The sequence below is a fragment of the Excalfactoria chinensis genome, chromosome 1 (genome assembly GCF_039878825.1).
Source record: "Excalfactoria chinensis isolate bCotChi1 chromosome 1, bCotChi1.hap2, whole genome shotgun sequence".
In the NCBI taxonomy this organism is placed as follows: domain Eukaryota; kingdom Metazoa; phylum Chordata; class Aves; order Galliformes; family Phasianidae; genus Excalfactoria; species Excalfactoria chinensis.
The window spans coordinates 174,608,201-174,623,901 of NC_092825.1; the positions used below are offsets into that span (position 1 = coordinate 174,608,201).

Sequence of the window (15,701 nt, forward strand, 5' to 3'; positions counted from 1 at the left end):
AAGTATAAGATATCAAAAGACCTTACAGGGTGCGGTAAGAAGACTGTAAGGGGACGTGGTGGATGCCCCATCCTTGGAGACAATTGTGGTCAGGCTGGATGGGGCTCTGAGCACCGGATAGAGCTTTAACCGTCCCTGTTCACTGCAGGGGAGTTGGACTGGATGGCCTTTAAGGGTCCCTTCCAACTCAAACCATTCTGACTGTATATGACAAAACTCAAAGAAAATGGTGGTGTATGCAAGATATGATAGAAAGAGGTTCTCATCAACTGCACATCCTAGTGGGGAAGATTTGGGGCCATGAAGACCTGCCAGTGCATCACCAACGCTGGAAATTATGAGACCCTGATAAAATCTTTTCTTCATGATGGAGAAAAGAGGGTCATGGGAAGACAGTAAAATATAACAGCACTTGCAAAAGTGAAGAGGTATTTCTATATTTCCTTTATAGAAACATAGAATTGATAGTTGGAAGGGACCAACTCTTGCAAGGGGCTGCCTGGAAATCAAAGGGCACACAAGTGAAAATGATCAGACCAGACTGAGGGTGCCTTGGGAACCTCCTGCAGTCAGACCTCATGGACACCGTGACAGGCTGTGATCAAAGAGCATGCCCCAAAGCACTCCATTATCCAAGCATATCAAAGGAACTGGAGACTCGGTGCCAGGATCCCTACAGGCCATACCACAGGGTGGCCGGGTTTGGTGCATGTGGAGGGTGGCAGGAAGTGAAGCATCCATGAAAGCACACAGCAGATTGGAAAGATGTGAAAATAACCCAGAATTACCTTTTTTTTTTAGAGATAACAAGCATGAATTTTGAGCAGCTGAGTACTGATCATCTGAGAAGAAAGGCCGAATGGATACTAAACTTGTAGAAGGGAATGTTTCTAAGTGCTGGATTCATTAAAAGGCATTTAAGGATTTTCTGAGTCCAGAAGGGATTTTAATACAGATGCAATGTGTTGCTGATGGGGAAAGAAGATGCCTTCTTGCCTTAAATCCAATGCTCAGCTTTCTTAGCCTGAGAGGCAGGAAACGGAGACCTCCTCAAAACGTGTGTGTGCGTGCATATGTGTGTGCTCACACTTACAGACATAAATTAACAGTCTGGCAGCTGATAAGTGTTGCAAATGCTACAGAATACATGATGCAGAGCTAAAGCAGACATGCTTCAGAAAGTGTAGAGAGTCTGCACATCTAAAATAGATTCAAATCATGTGAAAGAGTTCCTGCTGCTCCTGCAGAAGATTAAAACATTGGTGCATTCATCACACGAAGGTGAAATTTAGCAAAGCAGGGCGTCCTTCACAATGACTCTCTGTCTCACAAGCATGAAACCTGGCCCTACAGATGTCCTGAAAGGGCACATCCGACCAATTTGTGACTGGTAGGTGGTCTCCATCCTGTAAAAAGCACCCTTTAGATCTTAAGAAACATACAGTGAGGAAAAATCCCGAGCTAATCTGTGAGCAAATCCATCAGCAGGAAAGCAGCATTAGACCAAACTCCTAAATCCTGATAGAATAGAACTGGGTATAGATTAACCACAGAATTTGCCTGCACAACCTTAGCACAAGGAATGATTTATAATACGGGAAGACCATTAATATATCCCTCTGTTTCAACAGCATTTAACACATGGCTGCAGACCTAATTTTCAAACCACACAATAATGTTTGGTGTTTTAATAATACTTTTCCATCCCATTTACATTGATCTAATGCTCTGCCATCTCGTAGTTCTGCAAACAGAGCAGAAAGAACAGGTGTTGGGTGTATTTTAAATTGCTTTTCTCTCATGTGTTAACTCACCCATTTCCAGACAAACCTGGGGAAATGCAGCCATGGGTGCCAATGCTTAATTCCTTAATTCTGGGTACTACCAGGGGTAGCCTGCAGTACTTGAACGGAGCTTACAAGAAGGAGGGGGACTGACTTTTTGCAAGGTCCAGTAGTGACAGGACAGAAGGTGAATGGCTTTAAGATAAAGGAGGGGAAAATTAGGTTAGATGTCAGGAAGAAATTCTTTACTGAGAGGGCAATAAGGCCCTGGCACTGCTGCCTAGAGAGCTGTGGTGCCTCATCCCTTGAGGTGCTCAAGGCCAGGCTTGATGGGCAGCCTGAGCTGGTGGGGGGCAACCAGACCATGGCAAGGGCTGGAACTGGATGTGCTTTCAGACCATTTCCAATCTAAGTCATTCCACGATTCTATGAATTTCAAGAAAATTAGTGCTTCTAAAGCTGGACTAAGGGCTCTACTTTGTGTGAGCAAGAGAGCCCACTGAGCCCCCAGGATAATAAAGAAGACTTTCCCCTCCCTGCACTGACATCACAGATAGCTTAACATAATACAAGTAATCCAAAAGGTCACTTTCTTGTACTATTTGGCTACACAGCTGCATGATGCTAAGTCTGGTGAGATTTTAATTAGATCCAGAAGGTTCAGAAAGTGCTGATGCTCAGGACCTAGCAGGGTGGCAGCCTGCAGGCTGGATTTGCTCTTTGGCAGAATTCCACCTTTCCTGTAATGCTGTTGAAAGAGGTGGGGTACGCCTGATAAGGCAGTACAAGAACTCTACAGGCTGAGTATCTGCTTCCATGCATGCACGTGACGAGGGGCTTAAAGCTGAGACCTGCTGTTGGACTGCTGTGTGTCCACAGGAAATCCCAGATGAGCATTTGATGCCCTGCATGAAAAAGCTGACAGCGCTATGCTTTATGGATTTTCATTTCTTCATTTCATGACCCAACAGTTCAGGTCAGTGATTCATGAAATGTGTAAAACAAGCTACCTCCCCTCTGCCAACTCCTGATACATGCAAATCATTCCTAACTAAGGCAAAGCTCTGGGCAATCAGAAATGAGATTTTCCTAATGAGGCACAGCACCTGTATTAGACAGCAGTGTGTGAACTGAAGCACTGCCCCTTGACATCTCTGATCTCACTATACAGCGATGAACCTGAAGTAGTACACTCAAAATCATCTGTATCTTCATACTGGATTTTCTTCAGTTTGGGTATTAGGAAAAACTTCCTTTTGGAAAGAGTGGTGAGGTGCTGGCACAGGCTGCCCAGGGACGTGGTGCAGTCACCATCCATGGAGGCATTCAGGATCTGTGGAGATGTGGCACTGAGGGACGTGGTGTGTGGGCACAGTGGGGATGGGTTGATGGTTGGACTGGGTCATCTTAGTAGTCTTTTCCAACCTTAAAGATTCTATGTATCAACCTGTAACTTTTCAACTAAACAGCTAACAGGTTTTTAAACATGTGTGGTTAGAATCATCATAGAATCATAGAATTACTCAGGTTGGAAAAGATCTCAAAGATCATCAAGTCCAACCACAGTCTAACCATAGTACCCTAACTCTAACAACCCTCTGCTAAATCATATATCTAAGCACCACATCCAAACAGCTCTTAAACACATCCAGGGACGGTGACTCAACCACCTCCCTGGGGAGCCCATTCCAGTGTTTAACTACCCTTTCTGTAAAAAAGTGTTTCCTAACATCTAACCTAAACTTAACCTGGCCAACTTGAGGCCATTTCCCCTCGTCCTGTCACTTGTCACCAGTGAGAAGAGACCTGCCCCACTCTCACTGTAAGCACCTTTCAGATACTGGAAGAGAGCGATAAGGTCTCCCCTCAGCCTCCTTTTCCCCAGACTAAACAGCTCCAGCTCCCTCAGCCTCTCCTCATAAGGTTGATTTTCCAAGCCCTTCACAGTTAGGAAATTAGGGATTTAAATACAATTTCTTTTTTTAATTCAAATTTATTTTGCTCTATTATAATGGTTTCCTCCCCATTTCTATCCATACTTGCTATGCAGCGAAACATTATTTTGTGGAAGATATGCCCAGGGCAGTATTCCACTGCAGATGAAGGAACTATTGACAAAATGGGGGAAAAATCAAATATGTTCCAAGAGTTCAGGAGTGACTAAATAATAAATGAGCTGTGCTTCTTTATTTTAATAACCAAACAAGTTAATGCAAGCTTACAATACACCTATAAAGGCTCTATAAATATTTGACTCACTGCCATGACCGACTGTCAAACATTCCAAAGATAAAATAAAGTTTTGCATATTAAGTTACAAAGACCTTTGATTTAGGAAGTTCATTGAACACAGAAAAGAAGACTGCTTTTCTTCATTACTATCAGTATCTTGAATCAATGGAATCGACAAACCAGTGTGAGATGCCATGTAAGAACTTCAGTACGGCATCAGATTATCATTAGACATTTAAAGCACTGTCCAAGAAAGGCCAGAGTCAGATACTCGGATATAAGTGATCAGTAGTTGTACTGCTGGTGGTATGTTTATCCTTCACATCATCGTTGTGACAGCATGTGTGGAACATCTGTAAGAGAAACAACCTAATCTTGAGGGAGCTAAAAGAGTCAGATGAACAGTATCTTAGAAAAATAAAGACTGAAATCAACCATAAGCACAAGGCCAAGAGCAAACAAAGAGTCCTCAGGAGTGACTTAAAAGTCTACAAATTGTGTGGAAATGTCACAGCCATTCTCAGCACATCCAGCCTCTCAAGGCCATTTGTATTTCATTCAATAACTGAGATGAGCTGAGGGTCACAGCTATTGATATATAGAGACTCATTCCTGCCCCTTGCCTTTGATATATATATTATGTCATCAGATCTGTGTGCACATTTTGCATTGGCAATCTGAATTTCACATGGGAGAGATTGAAATAGATTTTTTTGTTTTTAATTCAGACTTATGTTACCCTACTGTAATAACTTTATGGAGGTTCTTTTTTTTCTTATTTAATAACAAAGCAAAATTAAAATTCCACATGCATGAAGAAAAATAGAGTCTTTCCAATGCTTAGGCTTTGTCATCTGTGTTACTTCTCAAGTCACTATCTAAAATAAAAGGACATCTGGGAGCTATTTAAATTTGTGATAGTCAAGGAAAAGAGAAGAATCTGTAAAAACGCCGTCTCTTAATTATTTTGCAGTGTAAAATTCCTGTTCATATCTCTCGCACAGAGGCCACTAAGCAAGTAACATTTGCAGTGATGCACTTGATGATTCTTCATCTTATTGGATCCCATTAGCTAGAGACGATAGTCTGCGCAGGGAGACCACTTATCAGTGCAGACAGATGAATCACACCAGGACTTTCCCTGTGTTTTGCTGCATAAGACTTTATGCATGAGTACACATTAGAAGCAGAGTGCAATGTCATATGCAAATCTGACTCTGAAAGAGAGTTTTAACCTCGGGTCACCTCCCGCCTTTGGAAAGTTGCTGGCTACTTCTGAAAATAGCAACTTGAGGAAGAAAAAAATACTACTAATCAGGAGAGGAGAGGAAGGGGGTGAGAGCAGTGCATGCATTTCTAGCAGGCTGGTGCACAGACAGCTCCTGAGGAACAGTGTGCATAGGATGGAATCAGCAGCATGGGGTGAGCAAGCCCAGATTGTTCCTTCCTGTGCTCAGAACACCAGGCTGGGCAAGAACCGGCACTGCAAAGCCTATCCTGCAGGCAGCTCTACCTCTGGGACAGCATCATCTGCTAATAAACTGGGCTGAGATGAGCTCTCTTTTGAAGTTTTTAGAGCAGTTTCATTACTTCCCTTTCTTCTTTTTCTTTTCTCTCCTTTTTTCCCCTTACTTAGAAGTTGACATTCAAGTTCAAAGCATCACCATTCAAAGTGGACATCACAACACAGTCTCTTTCATTGTCTCTTTAGAAAGTTTTCTCTTTTACACTGATTGTTCCTCTATAAACCCTTTCAGTCATCCTTGAAATAATAATAAAAAATCAGTTCTCGTTTCTCCCAAGCTCCAACAATCAGCAAAGCTTTAACTAACCAATTTTAAAGTGGAGCTGGAATAAAAGGCTGTTTACCTACACTTCTGATTTCCCCTGCATCATTTGATAAGCTTCAGTGTTAAAACAGAGAGGCATGTGCCTTTGGAGCCATTAAAAACTCAGACAAAATGTTCAATCAGACACACTGCCTCATTTTTACCCCATTACCAGCATGTCACCAAGAAAAAATGCAGCTTTCTCTGCCAAATGTGGGCAATGCTAAAGATCCATGAAACAAATGCTTGCACAGATTCGTAATCCAGAGTTTAAGCAATCAGTGTTCTGTAGAGCACTATTCAGCTACACAAACCCAATGAACTTCAGCTTTTGTCCTTCTGCTGTGAAAAATACACACGAGCATATTGCCATGCTGCTGCCCGTGCTCTTCGGAAAACACGCCAACTTCTCACAAAGGACTCCTTGCTTCAGGCATCACAGCAGTGAAGGGTACAGCCTAAATGAATAGGCTCTAAAGCAAAACAAGGTTAAATATATTAAGTTCTTGCGTGGGAGATCTTGGAGAAAAAGCGGAGGATGGCAGAGAACACAGTATTGGTTCAGTGCTGAGCCACCAGCGCAGTGTTTGGGGGAAGATCTGAGAGGTTGTACTATTTCAGAGTGCTGCTTTTCAGTATTCTAGGCCTCCTCCCCCCAGAGACCACGGCCATAAAGGTTCCAGGAGGTTTCTCCACTGTGCTCGTGCTGACCAAATTCCAAATGGAAAACAGTGACAGTCCCTTCAACTAAACACCTCCCGCAATTACAACTTCTTATTAAATTAGTGGAAATTTAATTTGCAATTACAGCACATTATTACTCTTTCCTCTAATTACTGCACATAAATACATGCCATCTAATAGTTTATTGCACCTTGTTACTGTACTTACAGTAAACAGAAACCAATATGCACGCTTCATTCAGCCCTTGCATTTTGACACCCGCGTCAGATTTACCGATTTATCTTCATTACAACCCCTTGTGCTGTTATTGTCACTCTTCTCAGAGCTATGCTAAGGCGTCACAGTGGGAAGATGGATGAGGCTCATGTACATGAACTTGCTGCAGCAGCAAGGCACTTGAGAGGCACCTTTTCCCTTCCAATCACACCAAGCTGGCTAAAAATCAGCTGTATTAAGCCAATGCTCTGCTCTCATTTCTCCTCCTCATAAATTACGGTACATGACTTGGACCTTGGAAGGTTATGTCTGTTGTAGAAGTAGTTTGAAACCTATTGTCTCCAGCTGCTTTGTCACCACGGCAGAGATCTAAAGTTCTGACCATACTACTACTTTTAATCCAACAACAGGCTCAAAACAGATGCGTTTTCCACAATGACAGATATTAGAAGATATTTCTGAATGAATCCACAACAATAAATCTAAACCTAGTTTGGAATAACAGAGATCTGCTATGGCTACAATTGTCAAAACTGGCCAAATGAGTTAAAAGCCTGTGTTCTGTGAGGTCATCAAAGGGAGGATGAAAAGTCTCAGCACTCTAAAAGCACCAATACATTATATTCCTCTACAGAGAAGATGAAGAGGTCACGTCTCACTACAGATGATTTAGCTCTCCAATCATAACATTCTGGCATTTCAAAGAACTGATCGCTGAAGGCTGTAACGCTTCTGGTTCATTCTTTTGCTAAATGCAGGTCTGGCACCCCAGCAAACCAAACTGTCCATCAGTGTGTGTGTGTGTGTCATAAAGATTTTCCCTGCTGCAGGCTCAGGTAATCCAGCATCTCCCACAGTGCATTCAGAAATCACTCAGACTCAGAAACCATACACTCAGATCCACTTTCTGGGTTGAATGAGCAAGTCAATGAGCCATAGCCTGGATTAAACAATCCTCTCCTATCAAGCTGCACATGAACACCGAAAAAGAAGAACAGGAATTATTCATATTCTGGACATTTCCAAATCAGCTGACATGATACAAGGATGTAGATCTTGCATTAAATGCTTTAATTTTTATGCTTATTCTTGAACCTCCATCACTCTAGTAGCTGTTTGCATATAATCCCATGGAAAAATCAGTGCAGGTAAAGCTGCCAGACCAGCACTAGGAGGCATATACAAAAAAGTGAGAAGAAAAAACTGGCAGCCTGTTTTCTGTGATTTTCCATAGCTCAAACTCCACTCACATTCCCCAGTTTCAGATTCTTGTCTTTAGTAAATTGATGAATATAATATAGAAGAAGAAAGAATCATAGAATCATAAAATGGCCTGGGTTGAAAAGGACCACAGTGATCATCCAGTTTCAACCCCCTGCTATGTGCAGGGTCACCAACCACCAGACCAGGCTGCCCAGAGCCACATCCAGCCTGGCCTTGAATGCCTGCAGGGATGGGGCATCCACAGCCTCCTTGGGCAACCTGTTCCAGTGCGTCACCACCCTCTGGGTGAAAAACCTCCTCCTAATTTCTAACCAAATCTCCCCTGTCTTAGTTAAAAAACATTCCCCCTTGTCCTATCACTATCCACCCTTATAAACAACCATTCCTCCTTTGGTTTACGTGCTCCACTGAAATACTGGAAGGCCACAATGAGGTCTCCCTGAAGCCTTCTCTTCTCCAAGCTAAACAAGCCCAGCTCCCTCAGACAACATCTATCCAGAAAGAAGTGAAAGTAAGAAGGAAGCCTATAGCATTAGTGCTGATCTGTTCAATTACTAAAAGTAACATATACAGATCACCTGAAAAATGCAATTCACCTCTCCTAGAAATACATTATTGCTTTCATTTCCTTGCAAAGTGAGCAGGTAACTGTAAGAACTGCCCTTCTTGTTTTGGATGAGTATTTACTTTACCCCAATTACAGACTCTTCAAACAAGTGCGTGAAATATAACGAACGCTTTTGGTTTATTTCATGTGGGAGAGAAACGTAATTAAGGGGTTATTTTCCCCCCGTTTCTAGCAGAAGCGTTCCATTAGTGAGAATCCGCTAAAGAAGAGACATCCTGCATAAAACCCAGTGACATCCAATCCCCACCAAAGCAGAAAAATGCTCCCTGATACCAAGTACTGAATAAAACCTGCACCCTTCCGACTCATTATGGATGTGTTGAAAAAATTAAGCTGTCAAATCAGGAGCTGGAAAAAAGTAGCTTTGGCAATGCCACCATCAATGAAAGATGTGGCAGAAAAAATACGTGTTTTTTTTCAAAGAAGGTAATTCAGTGAGGAAGGAAGAAGAGAGAAATGGATAATCTGAGCTTAAATACACAGTCAGCCCTTGCTGAGAATTTGTGTTTCCTCTCACACTGACAGGCATAGAAGAGCCAGTCTAAGCCATCACCTGGAGATAGCAATGGCATGCAGAATTAATAAGGGTTAACATCACCCATGTTTATAGAGCTGTTCAATCACACAATATACTGAGTTGGAAGGGACTCATTAGGATTATTGAGTCTAGCACCCAGCTCCATGCAGACCACCCAAAATCCAAACCCAGTGTCTGATAGCACTGACATATTAGCTCATCTTGCTTTCCAGATAATTTTTGCAATGAGATAGAAATACAGCCACTAATGGAATCAACTTGGTAAACAGTGGCCAGCATGAAATAGCATCCCTGTCAAATTCCGGAGGAAAAATAGACAGCTTATTAAAAACAATTAACAAGTATCTAGGAAAGGTCTGTCAGTGCTTCACACATGTACTGGGCATAAGAGACCAAAGATTGCCAGGTTATGCCCTACCACAGCTTTTCAAAGGGAGACAAGTTTGCTGTCTTTTATAGCAGTCTGACTATTGGGAGAAAGGTATGAAATGGAGCTGGAAGGGAAATACTGCACTATGGGAAGATTGTGGTTGTCTTACCAATTAAGTCCTTTCCAGGGGGTTAATTACACACAGCAAGCCAACCATTAAATAAAATGCTTTTTGAGGGTTCAAAAGAATGTGGACACCTTGGCAAGCCCAGCTCTGGAACTCCAGCAGCTTGTTTGTTCTGATCCAGGGAGTTCATCTTCCAACAGGCAGCACTGATCAGTGCTCCTTAGCAGCTCAAGAGGTTGATTTGGCCATCGAGCCAAATCCCTCTCCTGGACAGCATCCCCAGATGGGTTTTACAACATGGTCCTGCCCCCACTTCTCCACGAGACTGTCTCAAATCTCCACATTCAGGTGTTTTTCTTCTCTACAGCCTGCCTTCCATAGGGTTTCACTGCTCCCCATTCACAGAATCATTAAGGTTGGAAAAGATTAATGGGATCATCTAGTCCAACCACCAATCCATCACCATCGTGATGCTGGGAGCACCCTATGATACTTTCCATCAATGGTGCTTCCAGTCTTTACAATCTAATATACAGTTATTTTCATAAATGAGACAAAAACCAGAGGAACTAATACATTAACCTACATTGCATTGATAACTAAATCCTAATTCTTACAAGCAATTATATTATTTTCCTGTTCTTTTTGCTGTAACAATTCCCCACCACTACAGGAATCCTCTGGCAAGTGTAGTTTTGGCATGTTTCACTGAGATCTCGTAGGGAAGCACATGAATGCGAAAGAGACTTATAGACCTAAGATTCTCATCAATATATATATTTCAAAATCAATGCCAATTTCATTCAGTTTATGACCTTCTCTGACCATATAAACTGGAAAGCTTGCAGTTATTTGAACACATGATTACTTAACAGTTTCCAATTTAATAAATCTTAACAAGGGCAAAATCCTTTTATTCCCTTCCATTTATTTATGGCCTGGAATGTGTGGGAATCTACAGTGAATTATCAAGGCAAAAACCCACATAAAACCATGTACAGTAGTAAATTAACCCTTCATTTCTGTGTTCTGCACTAGGCAAGAACAATTTTGGATTTCTAGCAAAAAAACCTCGACAAATATGTAATAACAAAAGGTGTCTTTTACTGTGAAATACTTACTGCACTGGGAACTGTTTTATTCAGGTGCTTTTTAATTTGTATGCATTTGAAAATAATATAAAATATATGATGATGTGGGACAATATGGCCCTATTTCACTTGTACCAACATGAATCAAGAGCCCCTTATTTCACAGACAAGAGAACAGTCTAAGAAAGCATTACCATGGTGTACATCAGTGCAAAAGAAGAGGTGGTAGGACAGTACACAAATATTTCACTCCATATCCGATATATTGAAGCCGTTTATAAACACTCCATCAAGATTAGATGAAGGAAGTGGTTGGTGCACACTCTTTAGAGGGCAATTTTTTAATATGAACATTGTCGTGGGTGGTCCCAACGAGCAAAAATTAAGGAATTAGTCATTGATTCTGAAGATGCAGTGAAAGTGAATATGCTCAAAATTTGCTTTCATCCAACAGAATACAACTCAGATTCAGGATGAAAACTCTAAACATGTTTAACTTCAGAGAAAGAAGGCACATGCCCATGGACTTCAAGGTTACTCAGGGACCAAGAAGTTCTGTCTATACAAACCTTGGCAGGGTTGTGGTGATTGCACTACATTTAGAACAAGTATTTTCCTCTGGAATATTCTACAATTCTCTTACAAATGAAAAATAAGGGCTACCATGAAAGATTTAACAGAAGCAAATTAGAGGTGTAAAACAAACACTGTGCACAATAGCTTCATTCTTTTCCCTTGCTTGTGAACTGCAAAATGTATTTTTTTCCTCCGTATAATCAGGCAATTCCCATCTTTGTGTGAGTCAGTATATATCGAGAGAAGGGCGAATTCCACTCTCTTGACATAAGAAGAAGTGATTTTAAACTGCAAAAATCAGTTAACCTTTTAACATATATTTCCCACTTAATCTTACCTCCAAAAAATGCTCTGCTTGCTGTTCTCGATCCAATTTTCTTGATGTTGTTGTAATCAGACCTGTGAACAGAGAATGATATTTGACTGTCAATACCAGTTGAAAAATAGATATCTCTATCGACCAGAAGACCAAATTCATTTTTCAAACACTCAAAGGGAAAAAATCTATTTGAAGCTATATCAGCCACAGATTTCTTGACATCTGTCAAGCCTTTTCTTTTGCAGCACAGCCATTACGACTTCCTGACTAACAATGAATCTTTACAGAAAAATGCTGTGAGAAAAGTAACTGAAAAACAGCGAGCTGTGCATCTCTCCTTAACATGCTGCATTTATTGCTCTGTATAAAGCACCTTACTAAAGAATCGCTATTTGTCTTATGATTAAGTGCTTCATTGAATCATTTGCATTTGACTGAGATCCTTCCGTAAAAAAACAAAAACAAAAACAAAAAAAACCCTCATTAAATATTTCGGAGTTCTTAAACAATTAATGGGTTAGGATGCTGATTACCTCCATGCCAAGAATACTTGACAAAGAAGACTACGTCTGTAATAACTACTTGTATACGTAACGATTTCCAAATGTAATCATTTTAATGCATTAAAGGTTTTGTACCACAATTGTGGCACAATTGTACCTTGTTACGTGAGGATGATCAAGATATCTTTTCTTCTTAAGCAGTGTGCTTTCACAAATGATTAACGTCTTGTGAGATTTACACTACAAAAATGAAGTTCTTTCCAAGTTCTCTAAAGAAAACTGATGCACGCCGCTCTTTGAACACAGCTTAGTTTTTACTTTTTTCTCAGTAGAGATTTAAAGGTCAGATTTGAGTTTCCCCTGCACAAAACATTTCTTTGGATGGGGAAATTCCTTGTTTGAATGTTGTCTGATATCTTCAGATGATAGTGAAGGCTTCTCCTAGAGGACACTTTTGGAAACAATGCCAACGGACAAGGTAGTTTTTAAGAACTCCTCCTCTGTAAGACTATCAACAAAGATGGGAAAAGACTCCCTGTAGTACTTATAAGATCTACTTATTCAATCAGATCAGTCAATCACCTAAACACAAATCCATGACGACTGCAAATTCTGCAGAAAACAGTTGCAACAACATCTTATGTTTATATAGAACCCCTATCTCCACAAGTTTCTACAGCTGCAACTCCTCATACACCGTCACCTCCTACTTAGAGGAATCACTTATCTGTTCTGGTGAGAAGTGGGGGGACACATTGTGGGTAAAGAAGGGAAAACAGTACTTGAAGTAATGGACAGGAAAGTCCAGTCTGACTCCTGTATTTAAGGCTCATTATGAGATCTACCAGATCCCAAAAGTGACACCCAAGGGGATACTGGAGGCAACAGATTGGATCATTAGAGCCATCTCGGTAATATTATTACATGGAAGAACAACCAGGTGCTGGAAAGAGGCTGAAAAAGCAAAACAACTGGTATTTCCTGCGCCAAGCAATTGTAAGTCTTCAAAACAGTTACACCATATGGGAGACTTCTACTCCCTGCGTGAGTTTAAACAGACATGACAGCATGGATGACAAATTGGTGTCATTCACACAAGATCCCCCACATCTAAGGAAGACACAAGGAAGAAGTTCTAAGCTATGAAAGAAGCGCAGTTTCAATAAATTCAAATTTAAAATATCCTTATTTGTTCTACACAGGGTCTCTGTGGACATATATTGTGCATGACCTAATTTCAGTAAGGAATATGATCATTTTTTATACCATCTTTCACATTCATCCTTCTTGTTGGGGTACTGTGAATTACAAAGACTTTCCCTTTAAATAATGAATGTTTAGACTATTTACTATGCTGAAATATTAGTCAGCTCCCATCATGTACTGGGGAATGCCCAGGCAACACCGTAAATCACAGACATCTGTCCTTATCACCTACTTCAGGCAAAAGACTTCACTTCTGCTTTGAAGACCAAGAGCTAACATCTGACACTGAGCATCACTCACAGAATTGATAGTGCTTGTCTCTCACCAGTAAAACCAAAGCAGTCTCACAGAATCACTGTTCCCAGGTTTGAGATTTCTCTTTTCTTCTTTCTTGTTTTTTTTTCAGTATTGGGCCTTTGGGGCTGCCATAATGGTCAGAGTGCTTGCAGAACCTTGTTTACTTCTAAAGGGGGTATAAGAACACGTGGCAAGAATCTACAACAAAAGTGCCTGTATTTTAAAATGAACAGATCTTAACAGATTTACTACCAAGACAGCAGCTGCTCCTGAAGGACAGGTAACCAACTCAGACCAAACACTAAAAGGCAGCTGCCCTTAAACAGTGCTAGCAAATACTTCTATACAGAGTTCTATAACAATAAGTTATTTAGTTATGGTTATGTATCGGTACAGATAATAACCTTGTTCCTTCACATTATAAAACTGCATTTCAGGGAACTCAGCTTTCGATCTATCAATGAAAGTGCAAAAGGAAAAAGATTCCAGTTATGCTTAAAGCTCCCTGTGGCTTTGCTATACCAGTTCCTCCACGAGCTTCATGAGAATCTTGCTGTGCCCCTCTTGTATTCAGTACAAATACACGGCAGTAGTAATTTTTAGCAGGATGTTTAACTTTTACAGATCCAGGGCAAGTGAGAGAAACTTGGATTTGCCCAAGAGAATAAATCCCAACTGCAGTTCTTTAACTGTACTGTACCAAGATACTGTTACATTAGGAAGACATTATCCAAAGAAAATAACTCACAGGGAAATATATGCCCAAAGTAATGATTCCGGGCTGTGCTGATATAAAATCTCAGGGGGACGATGATGAAAAATGACCATTGCTTTTTTTCCCATCTTCAATATGTGCCATAGCTCTTGTAGACACAGCCATCTGGTCAACTGTCCGAAGCCAGCTGGGAGATATATCAGGCATTTTTCACAAAACAGCAAAAAAGCTAACAAGCTTCAGAAGTCAAACCACACCTCTCAGATGGTTTCTCTGAAATTTCCAGGGAAACAACATGGTCCTGCTGGGCCCAAGAGATATTTCTAAGTGTGATGATTCTTAATGAACAGCCAGGAAAGTGAAGAGAAAAAAACGGGTGTGAAAGAAAAGTTATTTGTGATAAAATCATCATCACACATGCAGGGCTCTGTGGTTCTGTTCCCTGAATTTCTTCCTTTTTCTTGAATGTCTGACTTAAAACATCTCTTTGTGCATCTCTGCACCTCTTCTCCTCAGACCAGATAGCAGCCTTTCTGACAAATTCACTACCATTGCTTGATCCAGTATTTCAGCTTGGAGATAACCATGCTCTTATGTAACTTGCTTTTCTACAAAGCCTCTAACTTTTGACACTGGGATACTCTTCCCATCCTAAATAAATTAACAGTTGTTTTTCTCCTCGTGTTACAGAGTTTGGAAAAGTTGGAAGGTGATTGACTGAGCTCACCCTGTGCAGTCCCACAAGCCTGCCCTGAATTTTGGCTGGTCCTGGATGGAGCCAGGAGTTGGACTCAACGATCCATATGGATCCCTTCCAAATCGGGTTACTCTATGATTCTGTGTTTCTAATCCCAAGCTTAGACACAGAACTTAAGAGTTAATGTCAGGTACATTGTGCCCATGGAGGCGTGCAAATGTATGCTTATATATGTGCACAAGATGACATAAAAGTCAGGAATTGTTATGAATTCAACAATATGCCTGATGCTTTATTATGCATTTTACAGAAAACTATCTTTATTAATAATAAAGCCATCAAACCTGCCAGAGGAGTAGCAACTTGCTGGTTCCATCATGTCACCTAAGTTGTACTTTGTCATTCAGAACTGGAACAGTGTTCTGTCTCAAATGGAGTCTTTTGTGATGCATTGTATTTTTTGAACAGTGTTCTGCTTGGATGCTTAGACATGTGGCTATGCCAGGTGAACGTATCTGAGAAATACCTTAAAATGCCCATTGCTTTCTGATGATATGCAGGTAGTAGGCCCCATCTAAAGCAATTCCACTGCAATCAAGGCAGCTCCACAAATTTATACTAGCAAAGAACTTTGTACAGTGCCTGTAATCTTTGCATTTTTATTG

The 15,701-nt window shown here is 40.9% G+C and overlaps 1 protein-coding gene across 10 annotated transcripts in view; it reads right to left on the reverse strand.

Annotated features, from left to right (window-relative positions):
• Window positions 1-15,701, reverse strand: part of FAT3 (FAT atypical cadherin 3) — a 399,084-nt gene that overhangs the window by 122,462 nt on the left and 260,921 nt on the right. For all 10 annotated transcript variants that reach the window (XM_072326829.1, XM_072326826.1, XM_072326828.1 and 7 more), the window contains one exon: window positions 11,637-11,698. In XM_072326829.1, coding sequence (XP_072182930.1) covers window positions 11,637-11,698 — 62 coding nt within the window. The remainder of the gene's footprint in view (window positions 1-11,636; window positions 11,699-15,701) is intronic.